This window comes from Octodon degus, unplaced genomic scaffold (genome assembly GCF_000260255.1).
Source record: "Octodon degus isolate 3935 unplaced genomic scaffold, OctDeg1.0 scaffold00095, whole genome shotgun sequence".
Lineage (NCBI taxonomy): Eukaryota > Metazoa > Chordata > Mammalia > Rodentia > Octodontidae > Octodon > Octodon degus.
In genome coordinates, this window is record NW_004524671.1 from 3,240,847 (window position 1) to 3,257,254 (window position 16,408).

The 16,408-nt window shown below is 44.7% G+C and overlaps 1 protein-coding gene across 1 annotated transcript in view; it reads right to left on the reverse strand.

Annotated features, from left to right (window-relative positions):
• Positions 1–16,408, reverse strand: part of LOC101570576 (transducin-like enhancer protein 4) — a gene marked incomplete at its 5' end in the record, with an annotated part of 147,795 nt that overhangs the window by 17,889 nt on the left and 113,498 nt on the right. Inside the window, 7 exons of the mRNA XM_023722988.1 lie at positions 15–264; positions 8,945–9,021; positions 9,591–9,784; positions 10,148–10,280; positions 11,042–11,194; positions 11,669–11,722; positions 12,581–12,700. Of these exons, the coding sequence (XP_023578756.1) occupies positions 15–264; positions 8,945–9,021; positions 9,591–9,784; positions 10,148–10,280; positions 11,042–11,194; positions 11,669–11,722; positions 12,581–12,700 (981 nt within the window). The remainder of the gene's footprint in view (positions 1–14; positions 265–8,944; positions 9,022–9,590; positions 9,785–10,147; positions 10,281–11,041; positions 11,195–11,668; positions 11,723–12,580; positions 12,701–16,408) is intronic.

Here is a 16,408-nt window from a genome sequence, read left to right on the forward strand (position 1 = left end):
GCCTGCTCACTCACCAGACAGTCCAGCTGGGAGACGGGACTCTTGTTGCCAGGGTGGCTGATGTCCCACACCTTGACGCAGCCCTTGCCGCCCGTGTACACGTGCCTCGTGGGGTTGCTGATGGTGACCGCGCACACCACCTCCCCGTGGTTGAGTGTGTTGATCTGGCGAGCATGTCGGGGGATTCCAGGTCCAATGAGGGCATCAGGGGGGAAGGGGACCGGCTGCATCTGACCATCCGCACTAACGTGAAAGGAGTAGGCTCTAAAGGAGAGAAGACAAGACAGGAAGAAAGAAATGCACAAAAGATGTTACTAAGCTCTTCAGCGTAACAAGAAAGACAACATTTTCAGTGCTACTTGAGATGTGCAAGCAGGTCAGATTTACTCAATACAAAGGAAATAATGCAAGTTTCAGTGATGCTGCTAAACCCATGATCAAACCTCAGGCTGTTACTGGCTACCGGGTATCAGTTGTTACCAACCATCTCTGAACTTCACTTCTGAGCTCTAAAAGTAAGAGGATGTACCTACCTCTCAGAGAAATAAATAAGGTAACTAATATCAAGGACAACGCCTACTCTTAGGTTATGTTATAAACTTGCACTGCCTTCTACAGTGACTCCGAGGCTTGTGATCAGATTTTGCCTAACGATCAATTTACTCCAATCAAGCAACTTAACTAATGGAAATCAGGAAGCTACAACTGTGAAGCTCTCGGGAGCGAAGAATCTCCAGGCATAGATGATGAGATGGCAGATGTGTTAAAAAATTAAAGTCCCATTTCAACACTCTGCTTAGACTTGATAATCACAAATCCTAGTAAACCTGAATGGCAAGAGGACATGAGAAAGCATCCTTCGTGGCAGCTCCAGGGCCCACAGCGGGCAGCCACTGGCAGTAAGATCTGCAGTCCATAACCAAGGAAAGCCCTGCAAAGATGAAATCATCTGATTCTCAGGTGTGACTGAAGTCGGCAGGGGCGTGAGGAGGCGGGCTGCAGGCAGGAGGGGCTGGCTCTACATGGGGGCTGCAAGGCCATTGGGGAAATCATGCCCTGCTACTTCAGTATGGAGTCCGGGCACATGTTCTGTTGATGGGAAGAAGTCTGCTAAGGATGCGCCGAAGGGCACGTATGGGTGCACCAAGGACAGGAGCCTGAACTGAAACAGGGACGCTCAGTATCAAACTGTAAGTCGGTGGTTTCTTAACACAAAAACCCTCAGGCATGTCACGTTTGTCAACATTGAGCCCTTCATTGAGGAGCCTTCATCAGAGATCTGAATGCATCCAGAAGAATCAAGGGCACACTGTGGCATGCAAGAGGTAGGAGCCAGACGCAGAAGCCTTTACTTTCTCAAAACTACAGAGAGCCACAGGAGAGAGCAGCACACAGACTTTCTAGAGGGGAAGGAGGTGGGAGCCAGAAGGCCGATGAGCAGAAGCCTTTCCTTGAGTCAAATCAGTAGGACTTGGGGACACAGTAAATATGTGGCCTGAGAAGACAGGATTCCACTCAGGGATGGGGGAGCTGAAAGAACTGGTGACTATGACAAGGCAGCCTAACTCAATGGTCCACACGCAGGGATATGGTTTTGCTGAAAGTGAGGGCCAATGAAAATTAAAACACCTTCAATTAAGGAGTGAGGCTGGACTAGAAATGATGTATGGTCAACCACAAACTAAGATGGCTGAGGCTGCGGGGCAGAAAGAATGATCTAGAAGCACCTTGTGTGGTGAGCAGCAAACGCCCTGCCCAGTCTAAGTGAAGGCTTAGAGTTAAGGAATCCACAGCAAAAACAGTCAGAGGGACAGATAAATTATGAACAGAGACTATATGCAGAAAGGAGAAGACAGTCAATGATGTGAAGATGTACAGAGAGGTTCAGCCACTGAATGTATTTCTTGAGGATCCTTGTGTGTCAAGCGCTATGCTCAGGATGGAGGGAGAAAGAATCTCACACACTCTATTTTCCCAAGCAGCTGGTGGAGCTGAGGACAGAGTGAGATGCTCACACAAGTAATTCTAAGAAGATCAGAGGCCAGCACTGGGAATGACAGAAGCCCTATGGCACTGTGGGAATCTCAAGACAGGATGTTGAGTATGGGAAAAAAGAAGGAGGAAGAGAGAACAAGCCCATCCAGCTCACATTTATTCATAGCCTCCTATGTTTCAGACACTGTTAAGTAGGAGGGAATGAGAGGAGGAAAAGTCAGCCTGTTTTCACACCAGCCTGCATCTTTCAGGGGAAAATGGAACAAAGCACCAAGTAGAAGGAACAGTCACTGTATGTGCCTTGAAGCTGGGCAGCATTCAACACTGTGACAGGATGTGGGCTTGAAGAGCAAGGAAGGGCCGTGTAAGCTGTGCTAAGAAGTCCGGCGTTACTAGAATAGAAGGCAAGCCACTGGAAGTTTACAACATGACTGTTAAGATACTGAAGGACCACAGTGGTTGCTGGATGAAGAATGGGTTGAAGGTGGATAGATCCAAAAGGGTAACTCTACCGGGGGCCATTTTAGGAGACAGACCAGGGCACAGAGACTCAGTTAGGTGGCCAGAAATAGTCCACGCTGGGCAAGATGCTTGGTTCTTAGAGGTAACAGAGGTGAGACCAACTCTCGTGAGACTGAAAATGCAGGTAGTGGGAAGTTACATAGGGCAGATATTCATTAGGGACAAGGCAGCCAATGGAAGTGAAGTTATTGTGAGTTTGTCCATGCGGACACAAGTATCAAGGCTGGCAGTGGGTAGGGAAAGACTAATCCTTGGGCTAAGTCTTTAACAAACTGGAGAAAAACTTCAGCAAGCCAGAAAGAAGAATCAAATGGCACAGGTCTGCAAAGAAGCAAGACTCTTTATAAGGGGCAGAAAAGCTTAGTTCGCCAAGAGCCTGAGGCAGAGGGAACAGGGGGAACCAGTGCATTGTGGGGTACGAACAAACTGTGGGTTAACCCCGCCCCCCCCCCCGAAGGTAGCCTATGCAGGGGTGACCTCCAGCGCGAGTCAGGCTTTAGTTCAGGCAACGTGTTCCTACAGAAAAGCTGAGACTCTGAGGGATGATGACCAAGAAAAAGGCTAACTGATTTAGCAATTAAGAGGTCATAAAGACTAAATCTTAAAGGACAGGAGAGGAAGGTTATTCCAAGTTCAGATGTTGTTATACATTCTTAATGATAGTTTCTTTGAAAAGACATCCCTTTTTCCACTCTAGAATCTTGAAATGGTTTTTTAAAGGTACTTGAGAATTTAAACAGTTAAGCAACCACACATACAGTTCCAGCAAGGTCACTGACAGAATATCCTGAACTTAAAAGCACTCTGTAAGAACCTCCTGCACTCAAACAACTTCCTGTCAGAGGCTCTACGTGAAGCTCCAGAGCCCAAATACATGCAGGACTCAGTGTGGCTCTCTGTCCACTGCTGGCACACGTGCAGTATTCAGGACTGAAAGCCCAGAGCACTTAGCTAACTGAGGCCAGCTCTTCGGTGTGTAACAAGCAAAAAGTAGTGGAGTACATAAAGAAAACCACCGTTTCCAGGAGTCACACAATCTCAGGCTCAGCACCGTCTTGCTATCAAGGTGGATGTCTCAACACTCTTACCTAGCAATGACAGCTTACCCACGTGCTGGGAGGTAAACAACAGCTAAGAAGAAAGCAGCGGGGAAGACAGCCTCGTCCCTGAACGGCTTATGATGTACGGAGGCTGATGAGGCGATCACACAAGTGGCCAAACCACCAGGTCATACTCCAGGGGTAGCAGGATTCTGAAGTGGTTTGAAAAGAAAGATGAAAGTGCTGTTTCATGAGACACGAGGTACTAGTCACAGGTTCTGAAAAAATGCAGAGGATTTATTCAATCTGAAGAGAAACCAGAGAAATCATGGGTTTGAAAGAAAGGACAGAGTTCACCAAGGTGGAAGAAAGATGGGAAAAATACTTCATCAGGCAGGAGGTGCAGAGAAGAGACCAGGAACTCCAACAGAGGCTCTGGGGAACCTCTGGATCACTTTCAAGTTCATTTCCTCAAAAGTGACCTCCAAAAAAAAAAAAAAATTTAAAAAAAGTGACCTCCAAGTGAGTAAGTGGGGTGACGGTCAGAACAGTGTGACAAAATATGGCAGTTAGAAATCCATGAAATTGAAAAAATGCAATGCTGACCTTCAAAGGTGAGGGTTCTGGGGTGAGAAGAGGGTACGACATTACTGGGGCAAAACCATTACAACATAGATTTGGCTACAAGGAAGAGAATGTCACTACAGTTGGGGTCTACACAGTGATGGCAAACCTGCTAGAGATGAGTGACAAACTGCAACCCCAAACCCACTTACTTATTGCAAAGTGCCAACTCTGCAGTGAAACCCAAATACTGAGGTTCTAGAAAACACAATTCTGTATTAGTATCTTCTGTCTTAAAAGAACATCACATGGGCCACAGATTCACCACCTCAGACCATGATGAAGGCTTGGTACTAATGCAGGAGGTGGCGGTGCCTTGGGGCCATGGGCTCGCCAGCGAGCAAGCTGCACCCTGGGGACTCTCACCCACCTATCTTTCCTTCTGTGTTTTGCAGGCTTTTCTGCTAGCTGGCAAGAGAAGCAGTGTCCTTTGCCACATTACCCCCACGACGTCCTGCCTTGCCAATGCCCAGAATGCAATGCAGCTAATTGGCCTTGACCTGTAAACTGGGCCAGAACAGAACCTTCCCTTCCCATAGGATGATCACTGCAGGTACCTTGTCAGTGGCAAAAAGAGGATACAGGTGAACAGGAGCAGCAGAAACAACCGTCCTGTCACCTAGGTGAGTGCTCAGGGACAGGAAGCGAAGCCGCGAGGCCAAGGACGGCACGATAAGAGGCAGGCGTGCGTGTGCAGGTCTGGAGACCTGGTGAGTGAGACGTGACGAGGGAGCACACAATGGCCGAGCCTCTGGGGCTCAGGAGATCAAGACCAGGTGCTGGCAATTATGAAAAAGTAGGGACATAGGGGGGAAGGACTAATACATGACAGTCATTTCTGCATATAATGAATGTGAGGTGTAAGTAATACACAAGATGCATAGTTAAGACATTCAACGAACAACTAGAAATGTAAGTCTAGACAGGGAATGGGACAGCTAGTGACCCACAACGCCCACAAGCACGCACACGCCCACACACACCAGTGGAAACTCAAGAGTGAAGAGCAGTCCTCGGGTAGACCTGGTGAAGTGAAGAGAAGAGAGCTGAGAAAACTGTCAAGCCTGGCTCTGAGGACGACACTACATCTCCAACTTTCAGTGAGGTCCAATGTGTGTGTTCAAGTTGTTACTTTATTTGGATCACCTTCTCTGATGAAGAACAAGCATAATAAAAGAAAGCTCTTGGCCTTCCAACCTCCACCTCTTCCTGCTGCACTAAAGAAGCCTGGTTCTGTCTCGCTGTGTTCATCCCTCTCAAACATCTTCAAGTGTCCAACACCCCACAGATAGGACTATACAGTGGCTTCATAATTAAGGGTCTGACTGCTATACTTTCAGAAGCATGATAGAAAATTAGCATATAAAATTAGCCACTCACCAGCAGCTCGGTTGGCAATATACACTTGAAGATTTTTACTGTGTATTAGGTATTTTTCCCATTTTGAAAGTCTTACTGTACACAAACAAATGCATCTATGCATCTTCGAGGAAATATTTCTGAAGTCTGAATAGCCTGAAGTGAAGCCCATAAACCTGAAATCATTTTGTTTGCTACATTTAAAAATCAAATCTCATAAGTTATTGATAATTGATTGGTTTTGATCAAATGTTTATACACTACTTATAAATGTCTCACGTAAGCAGCAGCTAAAGTAGGTAGTCCATTTCTGGCTTGTGAAATTAAACTACATAGTCATTCGAACCACCATAATAGGCAGGAAAACTCAATATGAATTATTAGATAAATTGTACTCTGTTCATTACCTTCATGTATGCATTCTTAATTACAATTTTTATAACACCTAGCAATTAATTTTGTAAAAATTACCAAGACAGATACGCAACTGTTCCCTTTCTGGAGAATGGCAATTATTTTGTGAGTGTATGTGGTAGGCAGGTCTTTGCGTGATTTAGTATTTTATATCCTAGCGTCTATAGGATTTTAGTTGAAAACCATGCCTCAAGACCAAGCTTCACAAATTCTGTATCTTACAATAATCATTATGCTCACTTCTGCTGTAAAAATCTGTAATAAAAGTAGGTCATCTCTATATGCGTAAATGAACGGGAATTTGTATCTTGATGACCTCTTACATAAAAAAATACCAAGGACAGAAATTACAGAATCCAACTACTCAACCCAAACTTGTTACTTCTGCCCCAAATACACAGTGCACCTTCTACTACTTGAGAATGTGGGCCCTGCTGCCATAGCTGCTGTAAGTCAGCCACCACGTTATCAAAACCCGTGCTCATCAGCAGCACGTCACCAAGATGTTCATCTACGCACTCCTCCTGCTGAGAAGTCAAGTGAAGCTCACAAAGTCAGGAAGCTATGGCTAAAGGCACTTTTCCTATTGCTCAAGTGGCAAAATCAAAATTCAAACAGGTCTGTCAAAAACTCCTAAATCTGTAATAGCAAAAGCCACCCCACCTCTGCCAGCAGACTTCAGTTTCTTAGTTGCCCAGGTCATAGTTCCTGCTCCAGCTGCTCCTATCTCTTAGAAACAGCTGATCACTGTGATGCATAGCTGATCTCTATGCTACGCACTGTACAGAGCAATCTCCAACTGACAAGCCATTCTGCCTCTGTACTTCCTGCTTGCTATTCCCATCTAAGCCATAGACCACCAGAGATCAGAGCTGACATGCTGGGATTGATCCCAATCAGTGCCCACCGAGGTACATAAATCTGCCTCCAAATCCTCAGCATCATTTTGGTGTTTCTGCTTGCCGTTACAAATCCACGTGGGTCAACATAATCCATCATGTCACATGTTTTTTTTCTTTTTTTGGTAAAGAGTCATTTGCCAAATGCATTAGGGGTTGACTCCTTCATTCCTCAGAACAGTTCTTAAAAAACCCTCCAAGTCACTGATCTTCCCAAAGGGATGGTAAAATTTTTATATACCCAGAGTCGAACTAGAGGAAAATGCAAGGCTCAGAAACACCTCAAGCCAGGTGTGATGCCACAGCCATTCAGCTGGCTAAGCCCAAACAAGACTGCTGCTGTTCAGTTAGATGCAGACAACACACTTATACTTGAAACCTTAAGCAAAGCCAAATCAAGAAGCTGCCCTGTCCAGCTCTGCATGCAGCTGTTGTTACCCTACATAGTGACTATGCAGCACCTGGAAAAGGACCCTAAAGGTGCCCCTCCATCTCTGCCACCCATGACACCAGTTCGCGTGGAATTTGTAGGCATTCATGCAGTTATTTGATTAATCCTATGACCTTGTTATTTAGTCACTGCTTGAAAGGGAACAAACTTTTACCTTCAAATACATCAAGAGTTCTCGGTCAACAAGACTTGTTGGTCTGTCAACAAGTACTTGCAGAAAACACAGGTACACAGAGTTTTATGATAATCGATGTTTATACCTTCAATTCTCAAGGAACTTGAAGTCTCATTTGCCTTGTTTCCCTTATTAATCAGTCAAATATTTACTGAACAACTCGGCTACCGAGTTGGCATCATGTTTGATGCAGAAACGAAGATTAAGGTAGAGTCTGCCCAGGTTCCTACTGGTCAGATGGCAAGGAAAGAGACGTGCAAAGGAGGCACATTTAACACAGACAGCAGCAAGCTGGAATGCACAAGAGGACACATCCAGGTGACAACTGAGTGAAGGAATAAGCACAGAGAGGGTAGACAAGGAAAGGAGCAGTACATATTCTCCTATCCACTCAGACTCTGAGCCCTAACTACGAACCAGGTGTCACATAAGGCACTGAAGTCATTTCTATAACTCAATGTCAAGCAGTGCTGCCCTGGGAAGAGATAACACTATGAATGAACATAAGGAAGATGAGGGACTAACTAGAGAGGAAGAGGAAAGGAGGGTGGGGTGGCATCCTGCGAGAGGTACCAGGACAGGTCATCTGATGTCAGGGACAGACCTGGAGGGAGACAGCAAGCCACAGGCACTTGCTGTACGAGGCTGGCCATTACCAGGCGTCAGGTTTGGACAGCACCAGACGTGGGAAGGCAGCAGTGTGGCAGACGTGTACAGGGATGTGGCGCTGATGACAAAAGGAGGGAGTAAACAGGCTAATAAAGACATAGAAGCTTGGAGGGGGTGTTTCCCAAAAGAGAAGAGGGAATCCCAGTTGGGACTTTAAAGGCAGCGCCAAAGCCACTTTCCAGTAAAGTCCTGTGTCTAGGACAAGGAAGCTGATTAGATAGAGAACTGGTAATAATAAAAGATACACATTACTGTGAAGTGAAGAACATAGACCAAGAGATGGAAAGTGAACAAAACACACGAGAGGAGGCTGGGAAGGCCGTGCACTTTGTGTCCGACGACTCTGGGAGCTCGTGAACCCAGGGCCAATGATTAATGAGTACAAGAAGCCAGCTGAGGAGCTGCATTTGCCAGAAGCAGGACTCGGAATGGGACTGCCCTCTTTTCTTTTCTGCCCTTGGGCATGTCTCTTTCCTACATGTTAAAGTTTTGAGCACCCAGGTTTGCCCATGCTTTTGTGAACAAAGACCTGCCTGAAAATCAGTGACAGACATAAGAGAAGCCCTGGCTGTCAGGCTGCCCTGCAATCTGCATTTCCATGTTAAAATTCGAAGTTTTTAGAGTGAACACACACAATCTCACTTCATTACCTCCTTTCCTGTGCTAAGATACAATAAAACTATTTGGCCCTAGGGATAACCCCAGGCCAACACTGTCTCTCATGTTCACGGTCAGAAGGGCTGACAAAGGGCCAGGGCTCACCACGTAGTGAGCAGAAAAGGCACGGGGTACTCACGGCTTTCCTCCTGGGATGCCTGTCAGGTTTGGAGGTATCGCTGGCACACGCATGTGATGGTGCGGATCAAACCCCACCTGGAATTTCCCCACACAAAATGATTAATCAGTATTACACTGACTTATATATTCTAGTCATCTTTCTTAAAACCTGTGGAAACAGATCCTTTGAAAATGAAAATTCTGCAGATATAAACCACAAGTAATCACTGGTAAAATGATAGCACCTTGCCAGGGAGATAGCTCAGCAGCATAAGCTCCTGTCTGGCAAGCGCTAAGTCCTAAGTTCAATCTCTGGTACTGCAAAAATCAATTGATCGATTGATCAATCAATCAATCAATCAATCATAGCCTCTTTAAGATTGAATGGTTTCACACTAAGAATGGAATAAAATGAACAAAATCAGAAATGAAAGGTTAATTATGTTATTTAATTCTGTGAATCTAAATGTCTAAAATAACCCATTTAAAAAGATGTGAAAAATAAACTTTTTTTGCTTTCCAAAAATAAACAGATCAAGATCTAACGTGCAGTTTTATTTCCAAATGTCTTCAGATCTCCCCAGGAAAATTCATTCTTGTAAAAAACTACATTCAACAGTGGAGGAATAGCCTGCACTCCAAAGTGTCATTTTGTAAAAACATACCACTGGTGATCTTCCATAGGCAGCCGCGGCAGCAGCAGCAGCAGCGGCGGCACTCATCTGCGGGGAGATGTTGTGCAGCCCGGCGTAGGCGGCTCCAGGGCTTGTCAACTCCCCATTCATCCCGGCGTGGGGCACAATTCCGAATGGGGTTGGATATGGACAAGGGACAGCCATGGGGGTCCTCAGGCTGGATGCTGCAGACCAAGATGGTATGAGGGCGGGGCACAGTCCAGAACACAAGGAGCAATATTAAAGACACACTTAAACGTGTTAACAAGTACAGTCCACGGTTCAAACAAACTTATTTGAATATTTGCAAAAAAGTCCATCAAGCCTTCAGAGGGCTTCGTTCATTCACTACATAGAATACCTAGTACATACTAAACAAACAGGCTTAGTGCCAGGCTCCTGGTTTGGGACAAATGACACAGCACCTACAGCCACTCAAAGCCAGCCATTACTACATCTAATGTACTGCACTGTTTTGAGTCACGTTAAATTCTTTGAACAACAGAAACATAAAGGTAATACAGAAGGAAACTTCTCTCCTCACTCACCCAAGGGGTCCACTCCTGGTGGTTTTCCAGACACAGGCCTCAGTCCGGGAGTGGAGTTACTGCCTGGGGTGGGTGCATCCGTTCGTGGAGTAGGGGTATTGGACTTGGACACAGGAGTAGTAGATTTTTCATTCTAACAAGAGATGTAATGAAATGTACCAGTGATGAGAACATGGTTTTAACAAGTAAGTTAGCATTTAAAAGGTAAAGGAAACAAAAAGGGAAAGAAAAAAAAGGAAAGAGACAGATGGTAGAGACTGTTCAGCTAGGCCCTTTTACTTGCATTAATTAAAAACAGCTAGTAAAAAAAAAAAAAAGGAGGGGGGACCAAAGTTCATGCACATCAGTTAAAACTGACTTTACAAAGTGGATCATTTCCAGGAAAAATAGGTTAAGAGGCTAAAGAAAGTAGGTAAGTCACAGTGTCCTAACGGGTATCTGGCTTCAGCCTCTATGGTTTAATTTGGGTTCCTAGTGGATTGTTCATGACACAATGGCCTTCTGCTGGACAGGTCCTAATAGAAAAGACCCAAGCTTTAATACTCGCAGAAACTTAGGAAGAGGAGGTAACACACACACACACACACACACACACACACACACACAGGCAGGCACACACATACGCGCACCTGAAGAAAACAAGACTTCCCCAGCATCTAGCCTTTTGCTAGATATTTAGTGTTTCCCTAACTTGCACATAAATTGCATACTTTCCTTTCTTTCGGGTGTGAATTTAAAAACCTATTTGGAAACTTAACATACTGAACATATATGTGCATTTGGAAATCAAAGCCCTGCAGAAAAATGTGTAGAATACACACACACACAAAATTAAAATTAGACCCAACTATCTGGCAGTGGGCAGCCCTAACAGTGACGGGCAGAGCTACTTACAAGGCTAAGTTCTTTGGATTTGGAGGAAGGAGTACTGCTGGAAGATGCGATGGAGGCGGGGCTGATAGGGGCATCCTTCTTGAGGAGGCGAGTCTTATCCAGGCCGTTCTCTCGAGGGGAATGTGCCGGGCTCCCTCGGGGGGAGGATGGGTCCTGTAATGGTACATCATGGAGAGTAAGGCTCACGGTGCATCCGCAACACTAGCTCTGTGCCTGGGCATTTCTAGCTGAAAGCATCTAATGACTTAGTACAAAATGTCTTGCAATAGACAACAAAACTCACAGAAACTGCCTGAGAAAATATCTGGGTATAGATGGCAAAGAAAATACTGCAGTACTTAAAAAGAAAAAAGCAAAGAAACTCCACCAATTTGCAAGCCGGCTGCAAATGACATCTGCAGGCTGACCAGATGTCTGGTGGGCAGTCATGGTGGTGCTTCAGAAGGCATGGGTGCTTCAAAGGAAATACAGTAAAAAAGTACCACTAACACATAAACTCAGTAATACAGCACTTATAATGTGAATAAAGAATCCATTTAAAAATTAAGAGAACAATGGTTACTGAGTTTGGACACTAGCCTTTCTTACAGCTGGTAAGGAGGGTAACCTAGCTATAAATGTACATACCTCATTGGAAACGTCCACCACCAAATTGTCATCACTCTTCTCGCCGTCACTGTCCTGCACGGACAATGGAGAAACATTACCTCCTCTACCAGCTGACAGAACATGAACAATAACAAAATACAAGCTGCTGGGTTTACCCTGAGTTCAGACTAACTCACTACCTTAGAAAAATAAATTATGCCAAACAGTGGTAGGTATTCTATTGCATCCTAGTTTCTTTAGTCTTCATGACAATGTTACAGGCAATAGTTCCACTTTCCAGCCTAAAAACTGAAGATGATGGCTTGCTTATCACTCTGGACTAAAGAGTGCAAGTCAGCATACCCAGGTGACATTCGGCCTATAGGTGGGCACGGTTTGCTCTATGCTTTAAAAACTAGAGCTGACAACCCGCAGGGCCAGCGGAGCAAGCAGGGGTGGTCTGTACACTTCCCACCCAGCCAGCTCCCTTCTGTGAGATCCATCCAGTACAGGGAAAAATGAGCCAGGGACATTCTGGAGGTCTCTGAAAGTTGTCATCCACAAAAGCAGTACATGCCTTGGCACATGAATCCAACCAGGCATTTAAAGTGGCCTTTGACTTGACCTTTCTTAGCATCTCTAGCTAACCATAGAAAATCCAACCATCCTGAAATACACAGGAGGAAGTAATTGTCTCATGGAAATAATAGCATAGAGCCCACCTCCTCCATCAGCTGCTGGGTGAAACACTTCACATGCGCCTGTGTACACATAGAACCTCAGCAAGCCAACTGAGACACACAGGGAAATGCAATAAACACTGCTTTCTCCTACAGGACACAGTGATCCTGTGTGTCCTGGGGCTGGCTGGTCAGAGTCAAAGGATAGGTTGTTACTAATAAAAAAGCAAAACAAATAGCCTCCCTCCAAAGCAAAGGTGAACGAACTCACATAACGAGCTGCAATTTCCTTTTCTTCAGTCTTCTGCTTTTTGCTCTCTGAGGAGTAGTCAGTAGAGTTTCTGTGCTTCTCAGAGCCTCGGAAACTGGCTGATGGGGATACCGAGGAGCTCTAGAATTAGACAGAGAAGCAGAGTTGAGGCATGACTTTCCATTAATCAGTGCCTTTTTCAAATTACTTGATGGTCAGAGAGGATGACCACCTGCGACAGAGAAGGACCCTTCCTAGGTCAAGGGCATATGAGCAGCTGCACTCTCCTGCTCGAACCTCCAAACCAGCTCTCAAATTACTTGCGGCTTTTCCCCTTTTTGTTCTGTAGCTCACACTTGCAGAGCAGTGAGACGGAGAAAGAGGAAGGGCAATGGAAGAAAGAAGGGAGCACAGGTATGAGAAAAAGATGGGAAGGGATGGTGAGCACAAAGACAAGAGGAGGCAAGAGATGGCCAAGAGGAGGAGAGAAATGATAAAAGAATGGAAGGGGAGAGCGAAAACTCAGAGGACACAGAGTCTGGCCTTGAGAAGATGTCTACCTTGTGCTAATTAGGAAACTTTAAAGTTTGTGGAAAAAAGCAGATACAAGGAAAGGGTTTTAATAAAAACCAGGATTTTCTTTTTCTTTCTGAAAGTCTGCAAGCCAACGGGAAGCTAGTATTTCATACTTGTAAAAAGAAACTATGAGTAAACTTAAGAGATAATTTTTCAACAGAAAATAAAAAGCAAAAACCCACAGAAAAACCATCCTTTGCGTCCCCACACAGGAAACAGGCCCCAGCAGCAAGATCTGAAGTCAGAGAGCGTGTCTCTCTGCCACAAAGGCTACGGTGACTGAGCACACTTAGATGGGATGAAAGCTTAAAGCCATGATGCAAAAGTGAACACTGGGGCTATCCTCAAGAATTGCCTAGTGGGGCAGGGTGGCACACAGCTTAGTCCTCGGACTTTCAGGGGGCTGAGGCAGGAGGATCGCTGTGAGTTCCAGGACTCTACAGTGAGTTCAAGACCAGCCTGAACTACAAAGTGAGACCCTCAAACAAGCAAACAAACTGGCTATTGAGTATGTGATAGATTAGTGATAGATTCCCTAGACAAAAGACCTAAATATAAATGAGGGTCAAGAAGAGCTGGATCCAGAGCGGGCCACTCTGTTAAGTATGATAAAGGTGATGAGTTGTAAAGGCCCTCCCATGGGTACAATTCCCAAGAGTGACATTAACCAGTTTGCTTAAGAATGAACTAATCTTAGAGGGTAGCAGAAAAAAATATTTGGAGATAAAATGTCTAAGGAAAAAAATAGCTCCAGGAACAACAGAGAATCACCTGCAGAATTACCTCTGCCTGGCATTCAAATCAACTCAGGAAACTAGCAAAGCTCTCTTCATCTTGTAATTCCACTGTTTCAGATAAAACTCTTTTCCCTTTAGCTCAGGCCTTGGATAATAATTAACACTTCTAAAGATACACAGTATTTACAAGGGCCTTTAAGCTAATTACGAGACCTGGTGTGACAGCCACAGCTTCTAGTTCCAAGTTCTATTTTAATGCCACTGAATCATAACACCATTTGGGACCTCTTTCAATTGTGCTCCTGCTCAGTTCGCATACTATACCCCGTGATTTTCGTGACCAATTAAACCATATATACAAATGTCATCTACAAGCTGCTACCCACCCCTTGCTTCGCACCAGAATCCCTCTAGGGCTTCTCCACTCCAGCCCACCTTCTGCATTTCTAAAATTCTTACTGCTGAGAGAAACATTCTGCCACTTATCCCTACTTCTCCTTAAAAAGAACAAATGGTTCCCCACTTTCCATAGGAGAATTTCCTCAGTAAGGCCACAACCTGGAGTGCTCACCCCCTGCTCCAATCCAGTCCTGACTTTGTCGTCCTCCTCGGGGCTAGGAACTTGTGCTCTCCCAAGTCTGTGTTTTCACGGCATCCATAACCTTTCCCCCTGCCTTATGGAAATCCCCTTTCACTCAGTAACTACCCTTTGAAATCCTTTTTGTCCCTAAGAACCAACTCTAATGTCACTTTTCAAAGCTTCCTCAGATGCTGTCAGGCAGAATTAATCACTCATTCTTTGGTGCTGCCTCAGACTGTTCTTCATCCAATGACTAGAGCACCCCTATTACTCTACAAGCCCACTGCCCACCTCAGGGTGTGGCTGCCCAGGGAGCAGGGGCATCCGGCACAGCGGGCAGTAGGGATTGCTCAGAAATGCAGCTGAGCAGAAGGCCTGGGCTTACCCTCTGCACATAAACCTCCATCTTCACCTACAACCCATGGGATTTCCTGCAAGGGACCCCTAGAAATAAGACCGTAGTTATGGCTCGTGGAACTGTAACTCTGTCCTTTCTCTTTTACTCCTTTACTGTCTCTAGATACCTTCAGCTCACTGATGTGATACTTTATAGAAAGACAGACCAAATGTGTAAGCGCAGCATTAACAACCATCTGAGTCTTTTTGTTTCAACACAATTTCAAGTTACTTCCACTGTTAAAAAATCCTGAATTCTGTACAAAAGTGAATCAAGTTCTTAAAAACTAATACTAAATGTTAATGTCTATTTAAATCTCACTGCCTACTTATTGACATACACATACAATCAAAGAACTTTACTTTTCTTAAGCTGGTTGTTTCAGGCTGTATAGATAGCATTTTATTATTGAATTTTATTGTAGAACAGAGTTCTATCTTGGAGTTTGCTAATAAAACAATAAAGCAGTTAATTAGTATTTAAAGGTTCAGTCCACCATGGGACCTGGGGCAATCAGCAATATTCTAATAACATAATCGCTCTGGAGTCAAACTGGACTTGCCAAGGACGCTCCTCATGTACCTATGAAGTCTGACTAGGGAGCCACTTGGATCTTCACTGGTGTGTAAATAGGAAGAACCATGTAAGTGCCCAAGTGCCGCTAACAGTCATGTTTGTACTAGCACAGTGTATTTTTTTTTTTTTATTTCACTGTTATTATTTTAAAAGTTCAACTAGTCAGTCATTTCCATAGCTTCCGTAAGAAATTCGCTGGGGCTGCAGTGTACAGATCTACAAATTTAGAAACACTAAGCAGAAGCCTTTTCATTAAAGATTTTCACTGTTTTGATCTCTTAGGTAAGCAAGGATGTCACATCACAGTCAGAAACAACAGTCAACCTAGAGGGCAAAATACAGTGGCACCCTGAGTGTGCACGTCAGGAAAGCTCCACATTCTTCACACACACTTCTAGTGGCATGTTAGAAAAGAATCAGGTACATAGGTTTAATTTAAAGGTAAAAAAGAGAAATAAGGAATAATAAAAACATGTACGTTTTATATATTAAAAAAAAAAAACAATTTGCATTCATGGGTAGTACAAGACAAGCTTTACAGTTACTCCTAAAGAGAAAAATTCTAGATCTTGGTTTGAAACCTAGGTTTCACTGAGACTGGTGACTAAGTTGGCTAGTAAAGCGACTTCTCCAATAGCCTGAAAGGGGCGGTCTCAAAGCAACTCCTCAGCCACTGGAAGATCAAAGAGATGCTGAGTGTGAACAAGTACAGAAAGTACCCCCAGCCCTGTGGCAGGACGGCATAATTAGCGAGTTTTAATCACAGGGAGCACAGATTTTAATGGCAGGCAAAAGTACCTCCCTGCAATCAGGCTGCCTGGGTGTTAGTGTAGAGCCAGCATTTAGTGGCACTGTAGCCCTAGGGATGCTGCTTAGATTTGAGCTTCTCAGGCCTGGGATAACTCACTCCTATCCGTACCTGCACTGAGCTGCTTTGAGGAGAAGGAGGAGCAATAACCCACTTACCATACAAGGCATACTCC